The sequence below is a fragment of the Peromyscus leucopus genome, chromosome 3 (assembly GCF_004664715.2).
Source record: "Peromyscus leucopus breed LL Stock chromosome 3, UCI_PerLeu_2.1, whole genome shotgun sequence".
Taxonomy (NCBI): Eukaryota; Metazoa; Chordata; class Mammalia; order Rodentia; family Cricetidae; genus Peromyscus; species Peromyscus leucopus.
In genome coordinates, this window is record NC_051065.1 from 81,621,581 (window position 1) to 81,640,367 (window position 18,787).

Below are 18,787 nucleotides of genomic sequence, written 5' to 3' on the forward strand. Positions count from 1 at the left end.
TTACAGATATGGTCTATTGCATTATTTTGTGGATGCTTTATTACTATTTGTGACAAGCTGCTTAGTGTCAAGTTTTGTTTATGTTGAGAGTCATGTTTCATATTTCTTGTAGGTATATCTACTTGACCCAGTCTTGTTTAATGAAAGACCCCTGTTTCTGCCCAGAACTGTGAATTGAGTGCACATGTATGTGTGGATGATTGTCATGGATCTCCTGGATCCACCATGTACAGATACCAAGCTGCCTTTATTTATATATGCAGCTACCGGAACTGGATATCTTCTCCTTGAGGAGTGACTTAGTTATTGGGAAGCTTTTCCAGTTTCTTACCAATTTTATATTCAGAAAGAGAGAGGGAGAAGGAGGAGGCAAGCACCTAGGATTTCACATAATACATTCTAAAAACTCAGTTTGAAGAGTCTCTCTGCACTGCTGAGTATTCTAGTCAGTGAGCACACCTCTCCATGTAGTCTGTCTTTTCCTTAAACTTCTTTGTAGACATTTCATATATATTCAGTTGGTTTGGCGAAGATATTTACCACTATTGTAGTTGTATTTAAGTTTCATTTTCTGTTTAAGTATTTGTTGTTATCATAAACAACTATGAACAATGTTTATGTAAGATAGAAAACATAACTTAATAACCTGTTCTTTATCCTCTTAAAATTTCTATGTATTTACACATAAAAAACATTTTTTGGGTTGTTTTTCTTTATTAATTTTTTTTGTTCATTTTACTTACCAATCACAGATCCCCCTCACATCCCTTTCCCTGCTCCCCCAAGCCTTCCCCTGCAATGCACCCCTCCCCCCATCCCTTCCTCCAAAAAGGTAAAGCCTCCCATGGGAAGTCAGCAAAGCCCGGTACAGGTACATTCAGTTGAGGAAGATCCAAGCCCTTCTCTCCCTGCATCAAGGCTGTGCACCTCCCACCATAAGTAATGAGCTCCAAAAAGCCAGCTCATATACCAGGGATGGATCCTGATCCTATCACCAGGGGCCCCTTAGTGGGAGAGCAATGAAAGAGATATCTTGATAGAGGGAGACATTATGAGGATATGGAGAAACCTGGTCCTAAGGAAGTTCCCAGGAACCCACAAGGACCACTCCAGTTTAGACTACTAGCAATAGAGAGGGTGTCTGGACTGGCCTACCCCGGTAATCAGATCAGTGAATACCCTGACATCATAGAACCTTCATCCAGTAACTGATGGAAGCAGGTGCGGAGATCCACAGCCAAGTACAAAACATTTCTGTCCCGACCAGCAGGATCTCCAGCAGAGACCCTAGAAGGGGGAATGGCGAATGAAAGGGACAAGAGACACAAAGAATTGACAGCAAGACAGTATTCTGATCAAGCTGCAAAATTTTATTTTTCTCAGGTGGGTTTTATAGAAGCAGACCAGGAAACTTTCTTTGGGAAAAGATCAGGGGACTGTTGAGTTGCCAAGCAACTCAACCAAGCAACCTAACCACAAAACATTGTTACTAATGGCCACTGTAGCAGAAAGATAAGGAAATGTTAAGTTATTTTCTAATAACTCAGGACTTGTCCAGGCATGTCAAAAGTTTCTGGTTAGTGGCTCAATACTGGACAACAGAAACTTAACTCAGCCAGGCAATATGGCATGGCTCTTAAAATTGTCCTCGGCACATTTCATTTCTTCTTTTTATTCTTTTTTTATGTTGCTTGTTTGTCACACCCAAATCAGTACTGAATAGGAAATAGCAACATCTTTAGCCATTAAGATCATAACATCTTGATGTTAGTGATAATAAGTACATTTGTCACTGGGTCTCTAAAGCACTTGTCAGGAAAAGGAGAGAGAATGTTTTCAGTTTGTGATTATATCTAGGTTTGCTTTGTAGTTTTGAGAATTGAGTGTTGAATTTTATTTGTGCCTTTTTGACATTGACCATGATTATAATTTAATTTCCCCCTTTCAGTGGTAATGTAATGAATTACAGCTAATGAATTTTCAGAGCCAGATGCATCTTGTATTCACACAATGAGCCCAATGAGGTTTGGTTTTGCTTATACAGTTTTTATTGTATTATTTGTCTTTTTGTCAATTATGATTATATGATAATTTATTTTCTTGGAATAATTTCAGTGTGTTTTGTCATCATAGTTTTGTTTTCCTTATAAATGAAAAGATCAGTGTCTTGTTTTTCTCTACCTCAATAAGAGTGTATACAATAGTAACTACTCTTCAAATATTTCTTAATTTTACCACAAGACCACAGGCACTGAATTTCTAAGTAAATTTTAATTGTAAGTATGAAATGCTTAAGACTTGTAAGATTATTCAACATTCCCATGTCTTTTTGTAGTTGACTTCACCTAGATATTTTCTCATGACATCTTTAGTTTCAAATTCATCAATATAAATATACTTTAGATTACCTTGCATCTTTCCAACACCTTTAACAGTGAACACTTTTGTGATGGCTACTGGACATTTTACATACCTTCTTCACACATTATCTTCATCAATCTTCAGAGCTGATTTTATCCTTCTACCCCAACCAGAGGCACTATATCCCATTGGATCAGCCTTAGAAGACAAAAGTGCTGAGAGAGACAAACACAGTGAGGACACCACTCAGGAGGCCTCCTAAGGAAGCAAAGGTTTCATTCAAGAACTGGGATGTAGCCATTCATGTGATGTTTAACAAAGAATCTGGCTTCATTCTGTCCATGATCTGAAAATATAAGTCAAATTTAAATTAAAGATAATGGACTAATGTGTTTGGCAGAGGTAGGCTAGATAAGCAAGCTTACTACAGTTTTATACAAGGATGATTCAACAACAAAGCAGCTATAATTGTTAAAAAAAAATTAGCAATATTACAAACAAACAGCTCTCATGGACAATAGAATAACTGCCCTCAGGACCAGACACCACTCATCAGGAACCTGTAACGAGAATGCATCTGAGTTCCCTACTCCTCAAAACTAATTGCCTAGGGTAGTGTTTCCCCAAGGTCAGCACAGGGGGGAGATGATGCAATTCTGGTCCAAGGTGGGGCAGGCTCCATCCATATGACATCAGAATGTAGATGGATTTCTAAGTGGTCTTATTAAATAAAAAACACAGAGCCAAATACAGAGGTTAAAGCCTTAGATCAGGGAAGTAGGGAAAGCCAGCAGCCAACCTTACCTCACCAGCTTAGCAGCTTTCAAATGCGTGTTATTTCCTGTCTACCCACACCTTTATTGCCTTGATTTTCTGCCTTCTCATTGGCTATCTTAGCCCAGCTACCTCACTTCCTCTTCCTACACAGCTCTGTCACTTTCTGTGTCTGTACAGACCTCCAGGCCTCTATGGTTAGTACTGGGATTAAAGGCATGTGTCACCATGCTTGGCTCTCTTCCCTAGTGTGGACTTGAACACACAGAGATCCTGTCCACTAAGGGATTAAGGGCATGTGCTGCCTGACTTCTTGTTAAAATGGTTGACCATTTCTCCCTGATCTCCAGGCAAGCTTTATTTATTAACATACAAATAAAATATCACCACATCAGAACTCCTGGTAGATGTCATATGGATCATGTTCCCAGTTTTGTAGACATGAAAGATGCAAGATAGAGAGTATCCTTGACTCTTGTTCAGCAATTTCAGAGAGCAGCTGATGCCCAGCAATGTGTGTCAGGGTCAGAATCTCTGTTGGGTCATTACATGACACTGTGAAGTGAAATTTAGGTTGCAATAGAAACTTCAGGATATTGAAGATGTTTGGATAATAGAATGACCATCAAGGATAGCTGTGGACACAGAATGCAGCCAGCCTGCAGAAGGGTTTATGTGTTGCAGGTGACCATGCTGGAGGCCTAAAGCTATCTAGGCACTTTGGAGCACAGCCAATTTTAGCATAAGTCCCAGAAGCCAGACATGGAGTGACAGAATTTGATATTTTCTCTGGTGGATTTTGGACTTTATCTAATCATTCATTGATATACTCTGATTCTTTTCTTTTGGACCAAAAATGTTTACTCTATGCCATTTTATGTTGGGCATATGTACCTTGTTTTTTATTCTATAGGCACTCACAGTTAAGAAACTGAGAACATTTAAATAATTGTTCTAAGAATAATTAAAGACAATGGTGGAAGGTTATGATTTAAAAGTGACGTTTTGGGGTGTCAAGTTGACAATGGTTAGAGCTGAATGGTTAGTGTTAATTGTCAATGTGACATAATCACCTGGAAGACAGAACTCTGAGCATGTCTGTATGGGCTTATCTAGACTGCATTAATAAGGTGGGAAGATTGACTTATTGAGGTTTGTCCCATTCCCCAATCCTTGGCTGAAATGTTGGCCTGTATAAGTAGAGAAAATGAGGTGAGCAGCAGTTTGCATTCATCACTCCCAGCTTCCTGGTTGTGAGTACATTGATATCAGCTCCTTCAATCTCCTACTACCTTGACTTTCCAACATGATGAACTGTGCCCTTGGATATGAACCAAGAAAAGAAATTAAGACTTTGAGGTTATTATGACCTATCTAGTCCAACATTACCCAAACAGGACGTCAAGATTTCTATGTTTTTTTTTTTTTCTTTTTTTTCAAGTCAGAGTTTCTCTGTATAACTCTGGCTGTCTTGGGACACATTATGTAGACCAGGCTGGCCTCAAAATCAGAGATCCTCCTGCCTCTGTCCTCCCAAGTATTTCCGTTATTTTATTATCTTATTGCTAAGTGTCAAATACAATGGCATTGTATTTGGGTACCACAAGAATATTTGAGCTACTAAAGTTATAAATTATATACCACAAAAGAAGAAACTCAGCAATTAGATCCTCTATGTGGTTGAAAACAAGTCTTCTCAAGGGTAAGTCTTTGTAGGAACAACCTATAGTCATGCATTTATTTTTCTACTTTTTTGAATACATATTTTAGACATTGTCACATTTTACTATTAGTTTCAAATTAATTGTTGTGCTCAAAAACTCCTCATGGGAATTTAAAACTGAATGTTCTTTAGCTTTGATCTTTTAAAAGCTGAGTGAAAATGTCTGCTGTTTTCAAGAAATATCTAAAGTGCATCAAAACTGCTTTTGAAAAAATGTTTTCCATATATAAAAATTTAGCCTGAACTGACAGTTCAGAAAATAACCCAAGGACATACTTACACTTTATACAATTCAAAGATATTATGAGAACTAGTGGTCAGAGTAAAAAAAAATTATTTGAATTCTGTTAACTATATTAGCTATACACACATATTATAGAGCAAGCAGGAAAGAATATTGTTCCTCTAATTTATTTGCATTGTGAATATAAGTCTAATTTCTTATTATAAAGTCTGTTAATGTTCAGTATTTGTATGTATTCATTTGAGAGGGCCATCGTAACAAAATACACAGACTCAGAGGTGTGAAGGGTAGAAGGTCAAGATCAAGATGTGAACAGATTTGATTCCTCCAGCGGCTTTTCGACTCTATGGTTGCTTCCTTCTGTGGCATTTGTATGAACACACTCTCCATGTTTTGTCATCTCACCACAGCAGCAGCCATATTAGCATGACCTTTTATGACTTGGTTTTACTTTAACTCCATAAGGACTGCTTACTTAATATTGAAAGTTGGTGTTTTAACACACGAATTTTGTAAAGACACAGTTCAGTCACTAACATAGCAGAAATTCATTTACCAGGTATTAAATCACATAATATGGGACCCAGACTATTTTTATACCAGAGACTATTATAAGAAGAGAAATAAACTATATAAAACATAGGTGGTCAACCTGGAAATCATATACAGACAAGTAACATTATACTGACTGAGCATGATTTATTTATATATTTAAGAATATATTGTATTATATTATACTTAAGAATATACATACACACACACACACACACACACACACACACACACACACACACAAAAAGAACTAGAATCCATGAATTTCAGAGGGAGCAAGAGGGTTCATAGAAGGTTGGAGGGAGAAATGGGAAGGGGAAATTTGAATAATTATATTTAAACTTCAAAAAAATTAAAATATATTTTAAAACTAAAAACAAAAATATTTATATGTTGCTGGAATAAAAACATGTTAAATTATTCTTTTCTAAAAGGTGAAGGGCTTAAAGGACTTGACAATATGTAACTGAAGGAAATTATTTAGTAGAACACTGATAAAAGATATTTCTTGGGGCTTTTTGTTTTGTTTTGTTTGGCTTTTTGAGTCAAGGTTTCTTTATGTAACTGTGTCTGTCCTTGAACTAGCTCTGTAGACCATGCTGGTTTCGAACTTACAGAGATCTGCCTGCCTTTGTCTCACTAGTGATGAAATTAAAGGCATGGGCCATCACCACCCTATAATAAAAGATATTTCTAAAGAGGAATCTTTATTTTAAATAGAATCTTTAAAAATTCTTGAATAGTGTTCTTCCCATTTTTTGTTTGTCTGTTCCCCATGGGAACAGGAAGAAGCAAAGTGCTAGAGAGGTCCCCAGAAATCCATAAAGATACCTCCACAATAGACTGCTGGCAATGGTTGAGAGAAAGTTCGAACTGACCTACTCTGGTGATAGGATGGCCAAACACCCTAACTGTCATGCTAGAAATCTCAACCAATGACTGATGGAAGCAGATGCAGAGATCCACGGCCAGGCCCCAGGTCCATGAGTCCAATCGTTGAGAAAGAGGAGGGATTGTATGAGCAAGAATTGTTGAGACCAAGATTGGAAAAAGCACAGGGACGAATACTCAAACTAGTGGAAACACATGAACTATGAACCAATAGCTGAGGATCCCCCAACTGGATCAGGCCCTCTGGATAAGTGAGACAGTTGATTAGCTTGATCTGTTTGGGAGGCATCCAGGCAGTGGGACCAGAACCTGTCCTTAGTGCATGAGCTGGCTGTTTGGAACCTGGGGCTTATACAGGGACACTTGGCTCAGCCTAGGAGGAGGGGACTGGACCTGCCTGGACTGAATCTACCAGGTTGAGCTGAATCCCCAGGGGAGTGAGTCCTTGCCCTGGAGGAGATGGGAATGGGGGGTGAGATGGGGGGAGGGCAGGGGGGTGGCGAGAGGAGGGAGGACAGGGGAATCCGTGGCTGATATGTAATCTTAAATCAAATCATATAAAAAAATTCTTGAATAGAAAAACAGTTGGATATTGAAAAGAAGAAAATTATAGACATAAATATTGTAAATTCAAATCTTTGGATCAGTCATGTTAATATGTTAAAATTTAAAAAAACCCATTTAGAGAATGATTCAAAAATAAGGTCAGATAAATAAATAAAGATTCTTCCATGTAGCATCTGATAGGCTTTGACAAGGATTATGGCTTCTTCTTGGAGTGATAATCAGAAGCTACTGGGAGGTTTGATCAGGGCACATCATGAGCTTATTTCATTGCCTAAAGTCCATGGCTGAGCACTGAGAGGGTATAGAATATAGACAGGTTTTTATGGAGGCTGCTTGGTCGTACAATCAAAGGCTGCTGGCTTAGATGTGGATATCAATGTTGGAAGTGGTAAGATAAAATAGTTTTAGAATAAAATTTGAAGATAAAGCTGGCAGGATTTGTTACATGTTGAGAGATGAAACTTTTAAGGTGGTGTTCTTTTTTTTTTTTTTCCAGAGCTGAGGCTAGGCAAGTGCTCTACCACTGAGCTAAATCCCCAACCCCTTAAGGTGGTATTCTAAGAAATGTCATAATAGAAATGCTCCAGTTCCTGGCATAATGTAGTTAGGTGGGGAGCTAATTTGGATGTTACAACAAAGGTTTTAAATGTGTTAAATTTAAGATCCCCATTAGATTCTTGGTGGAAGACATATAGGCTTTTGTCAACAGTTCTGCATAAAGAAGGACCAAAATATAAGTTTGAATGTTATCTATGTGTGATGTTGTATTTCCTGGAGAGAAGTAAAGAAATAGTTAATCACTCTACATAGGGTACCAAAAGACAAAAGAAAGGATTTCATCCAAGTCTATTTTAGTGAACCAATGAGTTTGTTGAATCTACTTATAGGAGCATGAGTTAGGGATTATTTGCAGAAGCATAGTATGGGTGACTGTAGTAGAATAATTTAAGGTGTGTTACTTTTGTTTATATTGCATTCGTTTAACTCTGTGAAGCTGTGTTACTGTGCCTGATGCTTTAATAAAGAGCTGAATGGCCAATAGCAAGGCAGGAGAAAGGATAGGCAGGGCTGGCAAGCAGAGGGTATATATAGGAGAAACTGGGAGGATAGATCTAAGATTTAAGATCTAGGAGCAGCCAGAGAAGGAAGAGGACTCCAGGATCCAGCCACCCAGATACACAGCAAGCCATGGAGTATGAGTAATATACAGAAGTAAGAGAACAGGAAAAGCCTAGAGGTAAAAGGTAGATGGAATAAGTTAAGTTAAGGAAAGCTGAATAGAAAATAAGCCAAGCTAAGGCCGGGCATTCATAAGTAAGAATAAGCCTCCATGTGTGATTTATTTGGGAGCTGGGTGGCGAGTCTCCCAAAAAGCAAAAACACGCAACAACAGGTGACTCAGAAGTTGGTGAAAAAACCCACCTCAAAGAGAGTGGCAACTCCCAAAAGATGCATCACTGAAGATTCTCCATCCCTACTCAATGTTCCCCTTCCTATATTCTCTAATAACTGTCAAAGATCTTGTGTAAAAAGTGTGTGGGATCTCAGCATGGGGCCTGGTGATCCTCCACTTCTACCTAGGGCATATTAACAGTCTCATTTTCATTGCCATAGGCTTATTATCATTGTATCAGTTTTGACTTCAGTGTTGTCCTAATTAGGGTTTTTATTGCTGTGATGAAACACTAAGACCGAAAGACAAGTTGGGAAGGAAAGGATTTATTTGAGTTACACTTCCACACTGTAGTCTATCACTGATCACTGAAGGAAGCCAGGACAAGAACTCAAACAGAACAGGAACCTGGGTGCAGGAGCTGATGCAGAGACAATAGGGGTTGCAGTTTACTGGCTTTCTTTTCATGACTTGATCAGCCTGCTTTCTTTTTTTTTTTTTTTTTTTTTTTTTTGGTTTTCCGTGACAGGGTTTCTCTTGTGTAGCTTTGCGCCTTTCCTGGAACTCACTTGGTAGCCCAGGCTGTCCTTGAACTCACAGAGCTCTGCCTGCCTCTGCCTCCTGAGTGCTGGGATTAAAGGCGTGCGCCACCAATGCCCGGCTCGATCAGCCTGCTTTCTTATAGAATCCAGCACTACCAGTCCAGTGGTGGCCCCACTGACAGTGGCTGGGTCCTCTCTCAGTGACATTACTTAAGAAAATGCTGTACAGGTTTGCCTACAGCCCAATCTCATGGAGGCATTTTCTCAACTGAGGCTCCTCTCTCTCTGATGATTTACCTTGTGTCAAGTTGACATAAAACTAGCCAGGAAAACTTTCACGGCTGCTGGCCATGGCTGCCATAGCAATCCATTTTATGCAAACTGATCATCATTTGATGACCAGAGGAAATAGTGTTACTTCACCAAATGTAGATGATATTCAAAATCTTGCTAAGGTTGCATAGCATAAAATGTAGATGGAATGCAAGCATTCCAAAGGCTTCGCCCAAGGACATACCAATGTATAGAAGATGAGAAGAGTGATTTCCAAGAATACTATGAGTGGTCAGTTAAAATACAGACAGGAAGAAACCCATACAATGATACTGAAGTCAATGGTAATATGTTTGATACCAAGATTTTCAACAACCTATATTCCTAGAGAATTTAACAAAAATAATCTAGTATTTCATTTAAAATATAAAAGTAGGTATATTTTATAGAGAGGTATATCAATATTAATATCACCTAACTAGTAAATAATCAAGCCCTTGAAAACAAGTATACATTTATGATTATAGTAAGAAATTAATTTTAGGATCTAATGAGGAAGAATTATCATTTCAACATATTATATGGAATATTTATCATGCTTATTTTTGACCAAGTCCCACAAAATTCCATAAACGTTAATCAAAAACAAAGTAATGAAGTTTTGAGGTCTCCACTGATATTAAGGGAAATGCTGCTTGTTGCCTATTTTGGCACTGAATGTGTAGGGCTTTGGCTTCTCAATAAAAGCTTGTTGCCATGATTGTCGTCTGTCCTCTTTCCACAGGTGGGGAGGTCCCATACACAACTCTGGCAACCCGAATGATGATGGGCGCATGGTGGTTATTTGCTCTGATTGTCATCTCCTCATATACAGCAAACCTTGCCGCTTTCCTCACTATCACCCGCATCGAGAGCTCCATCCAGTAAGTAGGCGTAGATAACAGTTGTCGTCAAACATGACGAATGCTGGGAATGTCATAGGGAAAGTCCTCTGAGCATAAATGTGCGCCATCTGATAACAAATGGTCACTCTACTTTCCAGCAAAGGCTTAGTTCTGTAATACCTCAGAATATGAATACTAAATAATTTATTTTGTAACATGTGATTATAACTTAGATATTGTTTTTCATATTTTCCTGGAGGGATAATACATCCCCAAAATTTTAACTATCGTGGAGTATAACTATGTCAGGGAAAGAGAAGTGGCTCAAAACCATCTGTAACTCCAGTTCCAAGGGTTCTAATACCCTCTCCTAGACTCAGTCATCATTGTACATGCAGAGTATACCGACATACATGCAGGAACATACATAAAATAAAAGTAGATTTTTAAAAAAATAATAACTATATCAGAGAAAAATTATGAAAAACAAAGTATAAAGAATCTTATTAAATAAAATGTCTTTCCAATAAGTTTGTCCCATTTTGTGCAATCAGAATAAATGGGTAAATTACTCATATCAATGAGGGTGTGAGGAGGGAAGGGGAAGCTTGGAGAACAGAAGAGAGAGGGGAAGAAAGAAGAGCAGCTAACAGACACAAACTAGCATGCTTAGTGACCACACTCTGCCTGTCTTCACTAATATCCATGTGGTTGGTCAGCACCACTGCTCATTCTCCAGCATCAGTAACGATAATGAAAAATGGTTGTTAATCATGATACACTTACTTCTTCACTTACAGAAGTCTTTGCTTCAGGTCATAAGGGAGTTTCCCATGAGCTCTGACCCTAAAGCATTTTCTACCTTCATGGTTTCATACTACAGGGCCTGCAGCATCATACAGTTTCTGCCCTAGATGGACACAGTATCCTACTCACTATCTTAAGAAACATTCCCCTGAAATTGTCTTATTTATTTAACCCCAGCCAAATTTTTTTAATTAAAGGTCAACATTCATGTCTCAAAACTGGCCAGTTCAAAATGAAAACAGCTAGAAATGTAGAAGAATTTCCTAGAGTCAACTTCCCCTTAAAGAAAAACACAAAACTTCTTGCCTCTCAAGTGTATGTAAATGAACTCCATTAGTGGTCTGGAAGCCATTATCACATAAAGCCAAATCAAGAAGTAAGTATTTGTGGAAGTTCTTTGTTTTTCTTCAATCTATAATCTGAAATTGAACTCCCCCACAATCAACTAGTAATACTCACAGACAGTCAATTGCTTTGTCCATTTATGAAAATGATACTTTTAAATTCACCCATCAAATCATGCTCCTCAAAGTGTTTTATAATTGTTGCTTTAGTACAGACCCTTCATACTCTCTCAATTTATTCCTCTTAGAGCCAGCTTTATGGGTAATGCAAATTATAAATGATACTGAGTAAAATGTAGGAGACTGAGGATTAATGAAAACTATTGCAATAGCCTAGGAAGAAAATTGATGAAATTAGTAACATCATAAAAATAATAACCATCATTTACTGATTAGTTATCAGATGCCAGGATTTGTGCTATTATATGCTGATTGGCTCATCTAATGCTCATCACCATCTTCTAAACTCTATACTATCCATGACACATTTTACAAATGGAAAGACTGAAGATAGACGCTAAGGACCTTTTACCTTCATGCAGCAAGTGTCTGGGTAAAGAGCAGATCTTCAGGGTACCTGGCACCTGAGCCTGTGTTCCAGGGCATTGCAACAGTTCTCATTCCCAACACTCAAACCTTCATGTACCATCTGTGTTTAGAGAAGAAAGTGTCAGCCTTAAGAATAAAACCTTAGCATTCACTAAGAATTCAGGGCAAAGGATTTACTGCATAAAATGTTGTATAAACCCTCAGTTGGTCTGGAGCAGTAGCAATGAGTTTTGTGTTTAGCCAGTTTTGTTAGCATACATGTCAACATGAGTTAATTATACCATTGTGTCCCTATGAGCAAGACATTTTGGCATATTCAGTCAAAGATTGAACATATTTAAAACACAAAATGTAACAGTCTGATATACATATGCAGCAGATATTAATTCCTACAGTCAAATTAGTTAATACATCTAATACTGCCCATAGTGTCTATTAAATATCCCTAAATGTGTTCATTTGGTAACTGACTTTGTGCCTTTGGGCAGTCATCTCCTCCTTTCCACCACCCCACAGACCTTTCACCATTGTTCCCGTTTTTGCTTCCAGGACGTTAACTTTGTACTACAGTAATTGCCTGTCTGTGTTTGGCTCATTTCACTTAGCTTAATGACTTCTAGGCTGATCAATGTGGTAGCAGATAGCAAGTAGAAAAATGGCTTTTCAGAGCAAATTGGAGTATGAACCTTATTGTCATACTTTCGTTTTGTTTTGTTTGGGGTTTTGGGTTTTTTTTGGGGGGGGTTCTAGACAGGGTTTCTCTGTGTAGCTTTGCACATTTTCCTGGAACTCACTTGGTAGCCCAGGCTGGCCCCAAACTCACAGAGATCCGCCTGGCTCTGCCTCCCAAGTGCTGGGATTAAAGGCGTGAGCCACCACCGCCTGGCTTATTATCATACTTTTAACCACAATGTTTTTAATTTTTGAGATTATAATATAATTACATCATTTCTCCATTCTCTTTCTTCCCTTCAAACCCTTCCAGATTCTTCCCTGTGTGTATGTGTGTGTATGTGTGTTCATAAATATGTAAATAGAAGCTACTCAGTCTATTATTTGTACTTGTGTTTTTGGAACTGAATGTTGGGTATTGGATAACCAACTGGTGTGCTCATTCCTAGAGAAGGCAATTTCTTCCTCCCTCAGCATTTTGAGACCTTGTGAGCCCTCCACCCCACTCATCCATGTTAGCGTGTCTATTGTTGCCATCTTATTCAGGAATGTTTAGGCAGCCATGTTGGTGGTATTTCATGGGTGCACACTTTTAAAAGTACACTTCTTATTAATATTGACCAACTGAACTGGCATATTTAAATATGCATAATGTATTATTTACTTTTAGTTTCAAAGTATTTTAAATAAGCAAATAAATGTCTTATATTACATGTAATAATAATCATAGTAGTAAAAATTATGTCTGACACCGAGAATTTACTATGATTCAGACATTAAGTATTTTGTAGTTATTATCTCATTTATTCCTCAAAGTACCTGTCACAATGTAAATGCTACCATTATTTCCATTTTGTAAATGGCGAAACTGAGTGTTAGTCGCAAAATGCTCAAGACCACCCAGTATGCATTGAACTTGGTGATCTAACACATGTACCCCAAAACCAGTCCAGTCTTGACCCTGCAATTAGTTCCTTATGCAGTGCTGGTTCACCTAACTTTCTTGACCCAATGTTTTGCTGAGTGCAGGGGCAGTGGTGTATGTGTGTATCTTAGCTACTTTGTTGTTACTAAGTGCCCAGTACCAGTTCCTTTCTAGACTACTGTAACAGTGGAAGCAGACACCACTTCCAGATCTATATTCCCCCAACGTTCTTTCAAAAGTAAAATTTAGTAGGGGAAAAATGTAATTCCACATGATGTTTCCCTCAAGTACAGTTCTACATTCCAAAGTAACTGAGCATTCATTTCCTTAAAAATTATTCCTTTCTGGTGCCAACGGGCATTATGAAAAGTTTTCAGTGGGTGTAATAAATTCCTACTTCCTTCTAGTACTGTCGTCAGAATAATTCTGGAAAGAATCAAAGCCAAATAAGTTAGAGCAGTCTGATTTGCTCCCAAAGCCTATGGATAACTTCTAAGTTCATGTCTCACCTTTGTTGGTAAACACAAATGCCTGTAACACTGCTTGAATACAAAGTTCCACCCGTAAATAATGTCAGTTTCTTTCGGCAAAGTTTCCACTCTCATTTTCCTAGAGAATGTACTTTCCACAATCGCACACAGTGCTGTCTTAAGCACTGGTGTTCGTAAAATTAACTCCTCACCGAATTAAATGGTGAGTGTTGACACATCTCCCTCAGCACAGTTTGCTATGCCATTGGCCAACATGGACTATGTATAACCCTCAAAACAGAGGCTCTCTCCAGACTGAGGTGGGAAGAAGGAAATGGAGTAATACCCCTAAGAGAGGAAAACATGGTCCTTTTGGATTGCTATTGGCTGCATTGTAAAATTTGGAATGGATTTTCTTTGTAGAAGATAACCCACAAGTTTAAGTCTCCTATCCATCCAATGACAGGATATGGTCTAGAATGAGATGAATGAGATGACCAGTTCAGATTCCAAGGAGGAAAATGTTAAGGGCTTCTGGTTTTGTTGTTGTTGTTTTTGTTTTTTGTTTTGTGGTTGTAGTTTGGTTGGATTTTTAACTTGCAAAAACAGAATGTGGGGCTGAAGACATGGCTTAGTGGTTAAGAGCACTTGTTGCTCTTGCAGAGGAAACAGGTTCAGTTCCCATTACCACATCCTAGTACACAGCCATCCACAATTCCAGTTGCAGAAGATCTGATACCCTCTTCTGATCTCTATGGGTACCAGACACAGATGTGGTAAAGATACATATAAACAGATAAAATACTGATACGCATAAAAACATTTTAAAAATAAAATGCTTGATTTTATACTTGTACCCAGGCTAAAACTGGCAACAGTGAATGGAGAGTTTTGGAAGTATTGTTAGTGTCAACACTGGATAAGGGCTGAGCCTCTAGCTTGGTAGCAGATCACTTGCTTAACCTTACCAAGGTCTTGGGTTCAGTGTCTAGCAATATACAACACAGATGCACAGCCCAGTGTTACAGTACCATCATATTTGCCTTTACTTTCTCATTTTTTTTTCAAAAGCTACTTATCATTTAACATCAAAATAAGCAGAGCTACAGGAAATCATAATTGTTCAGCTGTATTCATTAGTAACTGTTCAGTATGATGAATCTTTGGGACCACACTTGATTATTTTTATTCCACGAAGCTGTAGATAATCTTGGCATCTACCTAGAGATCTCATAATTTTGCATCTAGTACATTGTCTTTCATAATCCTTGTTGTTTAACCAAACAAAATACTGAGTTATCCATTCCCTTGAGTCAAATGAATTGAGATAATAGTTCTTTCCAGAACATACAAAAACAGATTTTATCATATCAATGATAGGATTTTTAGATCCTCATTAGTATGAATTAAGAAGGGAAAACTTTACTTTGTAATGGTCTAGATGCCATTTATCCCATGTATAGAGTTGTCTAGCTACCACTACAATAAAATGCACCACTAATCCATCTACACAAAGGTCTTGCTCATCCTCTCTATCTGCTCAGTCACATCCTCTTTCCTAGTAGCCACACCCAAGGAAACCACTGATCGCTTTGTTGATACGTTATTGTTTCAGTCACAACTGCCATCGCCAGTAGCGTAGCCCACCTACACAAGGTAATGTCTCTGGGCCTTGTCACTTGACCCTCTAATCCTCTCAGAGGGGAAAAAAAAACCTGCCCTGTCAGCCATGTCTCACTGGCATTTAAGCGTAACTATGAATTAAAAGAATGACTCACTTGATGGTTTCTCTTTAGTGCCTGATGAGCCGGCATTCAAAGGAGCTGCTGACAGTGGCTAGCAATAGCCCTGAGAAGGCTGTATGATAGACAAGCATCTTCTCACAGCTCATCTTTATTTACCCTTGTCATAATCAATAACTAGAATATAACTCCTTCTATGTGGATTCCCCCATATTCACAATTAGATTTAGTGTCTTTCTGTTTTAAACCACTTATATTCATCCACTACCATCACACTATGACTATCTGGCCTTGTACTGGCATTGCTGCTCTACTGTTTTTTATTTTTAATTAAAATGTATCTCCTCAAGGGCTGTTTTTAATCACTTTTCTATCAACCTAGGACCTTGTGTAGTAGTACCTCATTAAATACCCGGTACATTGTGGTTACAAATAATAGTCAGTCAATAAATGCCCAGAAAAGGATTTCTTGAATCTGGCTTGAGACTGTGGAGGGCTACGGTGTGAGTATCAACCACATAAAACACAAAAGAAATATTAAAGTTATTTCTTTATGATGGTATTTCACAGAGGAGTGAAAAGCTCCAATGGTACACTGTCTTGCTTTGCCCAGTGTCTCACCTACTCTCTCTTCAATCGTTCTGTAGCAGCCTATCTCGGAGCTCTCAGTGGGGAATTGCACACTTTATTAGGAACAGCCACTGGCAGGATGGTTGAAAAAAAGCTGGGCTTGATTCATTCTGCTTCTAGGTTTCAGCTCAGTGCAGAATTGTGCAGGCTTAGCCCCAGAACTCATGAGCACGGCAGACACAGGAAGGCATTCATCTCCCAACTCTATATTGCTCAGAGTTGAGATGCCTTAGTTGTCTTGGCACTTAAGTACTACAGTGATGGATATTTTATGAGCATAGAGCTATCTAGATGCCATAGACACAATTTTATCTTCTAAAAAAAGAAGCAAAACCCGAGGAAGTATATGTTGGTCTTTCAAATGTCCCCTTCATTGAGTACTTAATTAAACACTGTCTCCCACTTTATTTATCACTCCCAGGAGACCCAAGGAGCCCTTGCAGTCCCTAATAGGATTCTCTCTCTCTCTCTCTCTCTCTCTCTCTCTCTCTCTCTCTCTCTCTCTCTCTCTCTCTCTCTCTCTCTCTCTCCCTCCCTCCCTCCCTCCCTCCCTCCCTTTCTTTCCTTCCCTCTCCCATCTCTATCTATCCCTACTAGAAAATTCTTAAACACTCAATAATATGAATTCTTATCCTTTCTAAATTTCTTGCTAGTTTCCTTTCCTATGAAAACTCTGATGAAATCTCTTCCTCCCACAAGTTTACACAAATGTTCAAAATCCTGTGCTTGGGAGTATAGCAGAGCACCACTTTGTAAGTATAAGATATTTGAGTACATCACATTTTTGTGAAAATAATAGTGGGATAAGGATAACAGTGATAGAAATTATCAAGAGTAGTGGGAATATAACTCAGTGGTGAAGCTCTGGCCTAGCAAACAGTCAGTATTATACCAGGTCCTAAGTTCAATCACTGGAAGAAAGAAAGTCAAACCTAGAGTAACTGAGACAGGTCTGTACTCTGAGACATGGCATTGTGGAAATCATTGTGAACCATTGGAGTGGGCCATGCTGAAATAGGACTTGTTCCTAATCCCAGGCTCAGGACAGCATACAGACGCTGCACTCCTGCACAAATCTCTTTCCTTCACTTTTGTACTTCCCTTATTTACTATCCAATTTCAGTTTAGAGGATCCACGTGGTCCTACCCTGTTCTCTTCCTGCTTTTTGGCTTTGCCAAAGAAGACAAGTTGAAGTTGGGGATCTCCCTATCTCAGCCACAAAAGCTGAGAAGTTTCTAGATATCTGCCTGATTTATATTCCTTTCTCTTTCCATTCTATTTTTAACTGAAGCAACTTTATTGATTCCCTTTTTCTTTATTGTTTTCCCACTCTATTTAATTTCCCTCTCTGTTTTTAGTCTGTTTCCTAAACTAATTACTAGTCTACTTCTACTTATTTACTCTCCACTTCTGCCTTTACTACCTAGTATCTTAGTACATGTCATCCTATCCATGTTCCTTTACTTCTGAAATTTATTAAAGTTGAAAATAAAAGGTTGAAATTTCTTTTTATTAAATTAAATTTATTTCTTTATTTTACATCCTTACCACAGTTTCCATTCCCTCCTTTCCTCCCAGTCCCTGCTCAGCCTCACCCCCAATCCATTTCTCCTCTGTTTCTGTTCAAAAAGAGGAAGGCCTTTCATGGATATCAACAAAGCATGGCATATCAAGTTGTTGTAGGACTAAGCAAACCCTCTCCCCCTTGTATTATGGCTGGGCAATGCAACCCAGTATGAGGAATAGGTTCCCAAAAACCAGCCAAAGGTTAGGGACAGCCCCTGCTCTCAGTGTTAAGAGTCCTGCAAGTAGACCATACTACACAACTGTCACATATATAGAGAGGGCCTAAGTCTGTCCCAGGCAGGCTCCCTGGTTGTTGATTCAGACTCTGTAAGCTCTAATAAGGCCAGATATAAGGCCAGATTAGTTGTTTCTGTGGGCAGGTTTTTTTTGTTTGTTGTTGTTTTTTTTTGTGATGCCCTTGACCTCTCAGGCTCATGTAATCCTTCCTCCCTCTTTTCAGCAGGATTTCCTGAGCTCGACCTAATGTTTGGCCATGGGTCTCTGCATCTGTTTATATCAATTACTGGATGAAGTTGGGGTAGGCACCAGTCTATGAGTATAGCAGAATATTATTAGGCATCACTACATTTACATTTTTTTTTCTCCAATCGTGTTTGGTTCTATCCTAGGTCTCTAGGTCAACCAGCCTCTGGATCCTGGCACCCCAGGCAATGCCAGGGGTGAGTTCACTCTAGTGGCATGGGTCTCAGACTAGACCAATTGGTTGTCCACTCCTACAATCTCTGCACCACCCTTACCCTAGCACATCCCATAGACAAGACAGACTGTAGGTCAAAGGTTGTGTGTCTGGTTGGTGTCCCAATCCATCCTCGGGAGGTCTTGCCTTGTCACAGGAGATGACCAGCTCAGGCTATAC

The 18,787-nt window shown here is 38.8% G+C and overlaps 1 protein-coding gene across 2 annotated transcripts in view; it reads left to right on the top strand.

Annotated features, from left to right (window-relative positions):
* Grid2 (glutamate ionotropic receptor delta type subunit 2) overlaps positions 1-18,787 on the top strand; it is a 1,432,020-nt gene that overhangs the window by 1,146,017 nt on the left and 267,216 nt on the right. For both annotated transcript variants that reach the window (XM_028880742.2, XM_028880745.2), the window contains exon 12: positions 10,105-10,243. In XM_028880742.2, the coding sequence (XP_028736575.1) occupies positions 10,105-10,243 (139 nt within the window). The remainder of the gene's footprint in view (positions 1-10,104; positions 10,244-18,787) is intronic.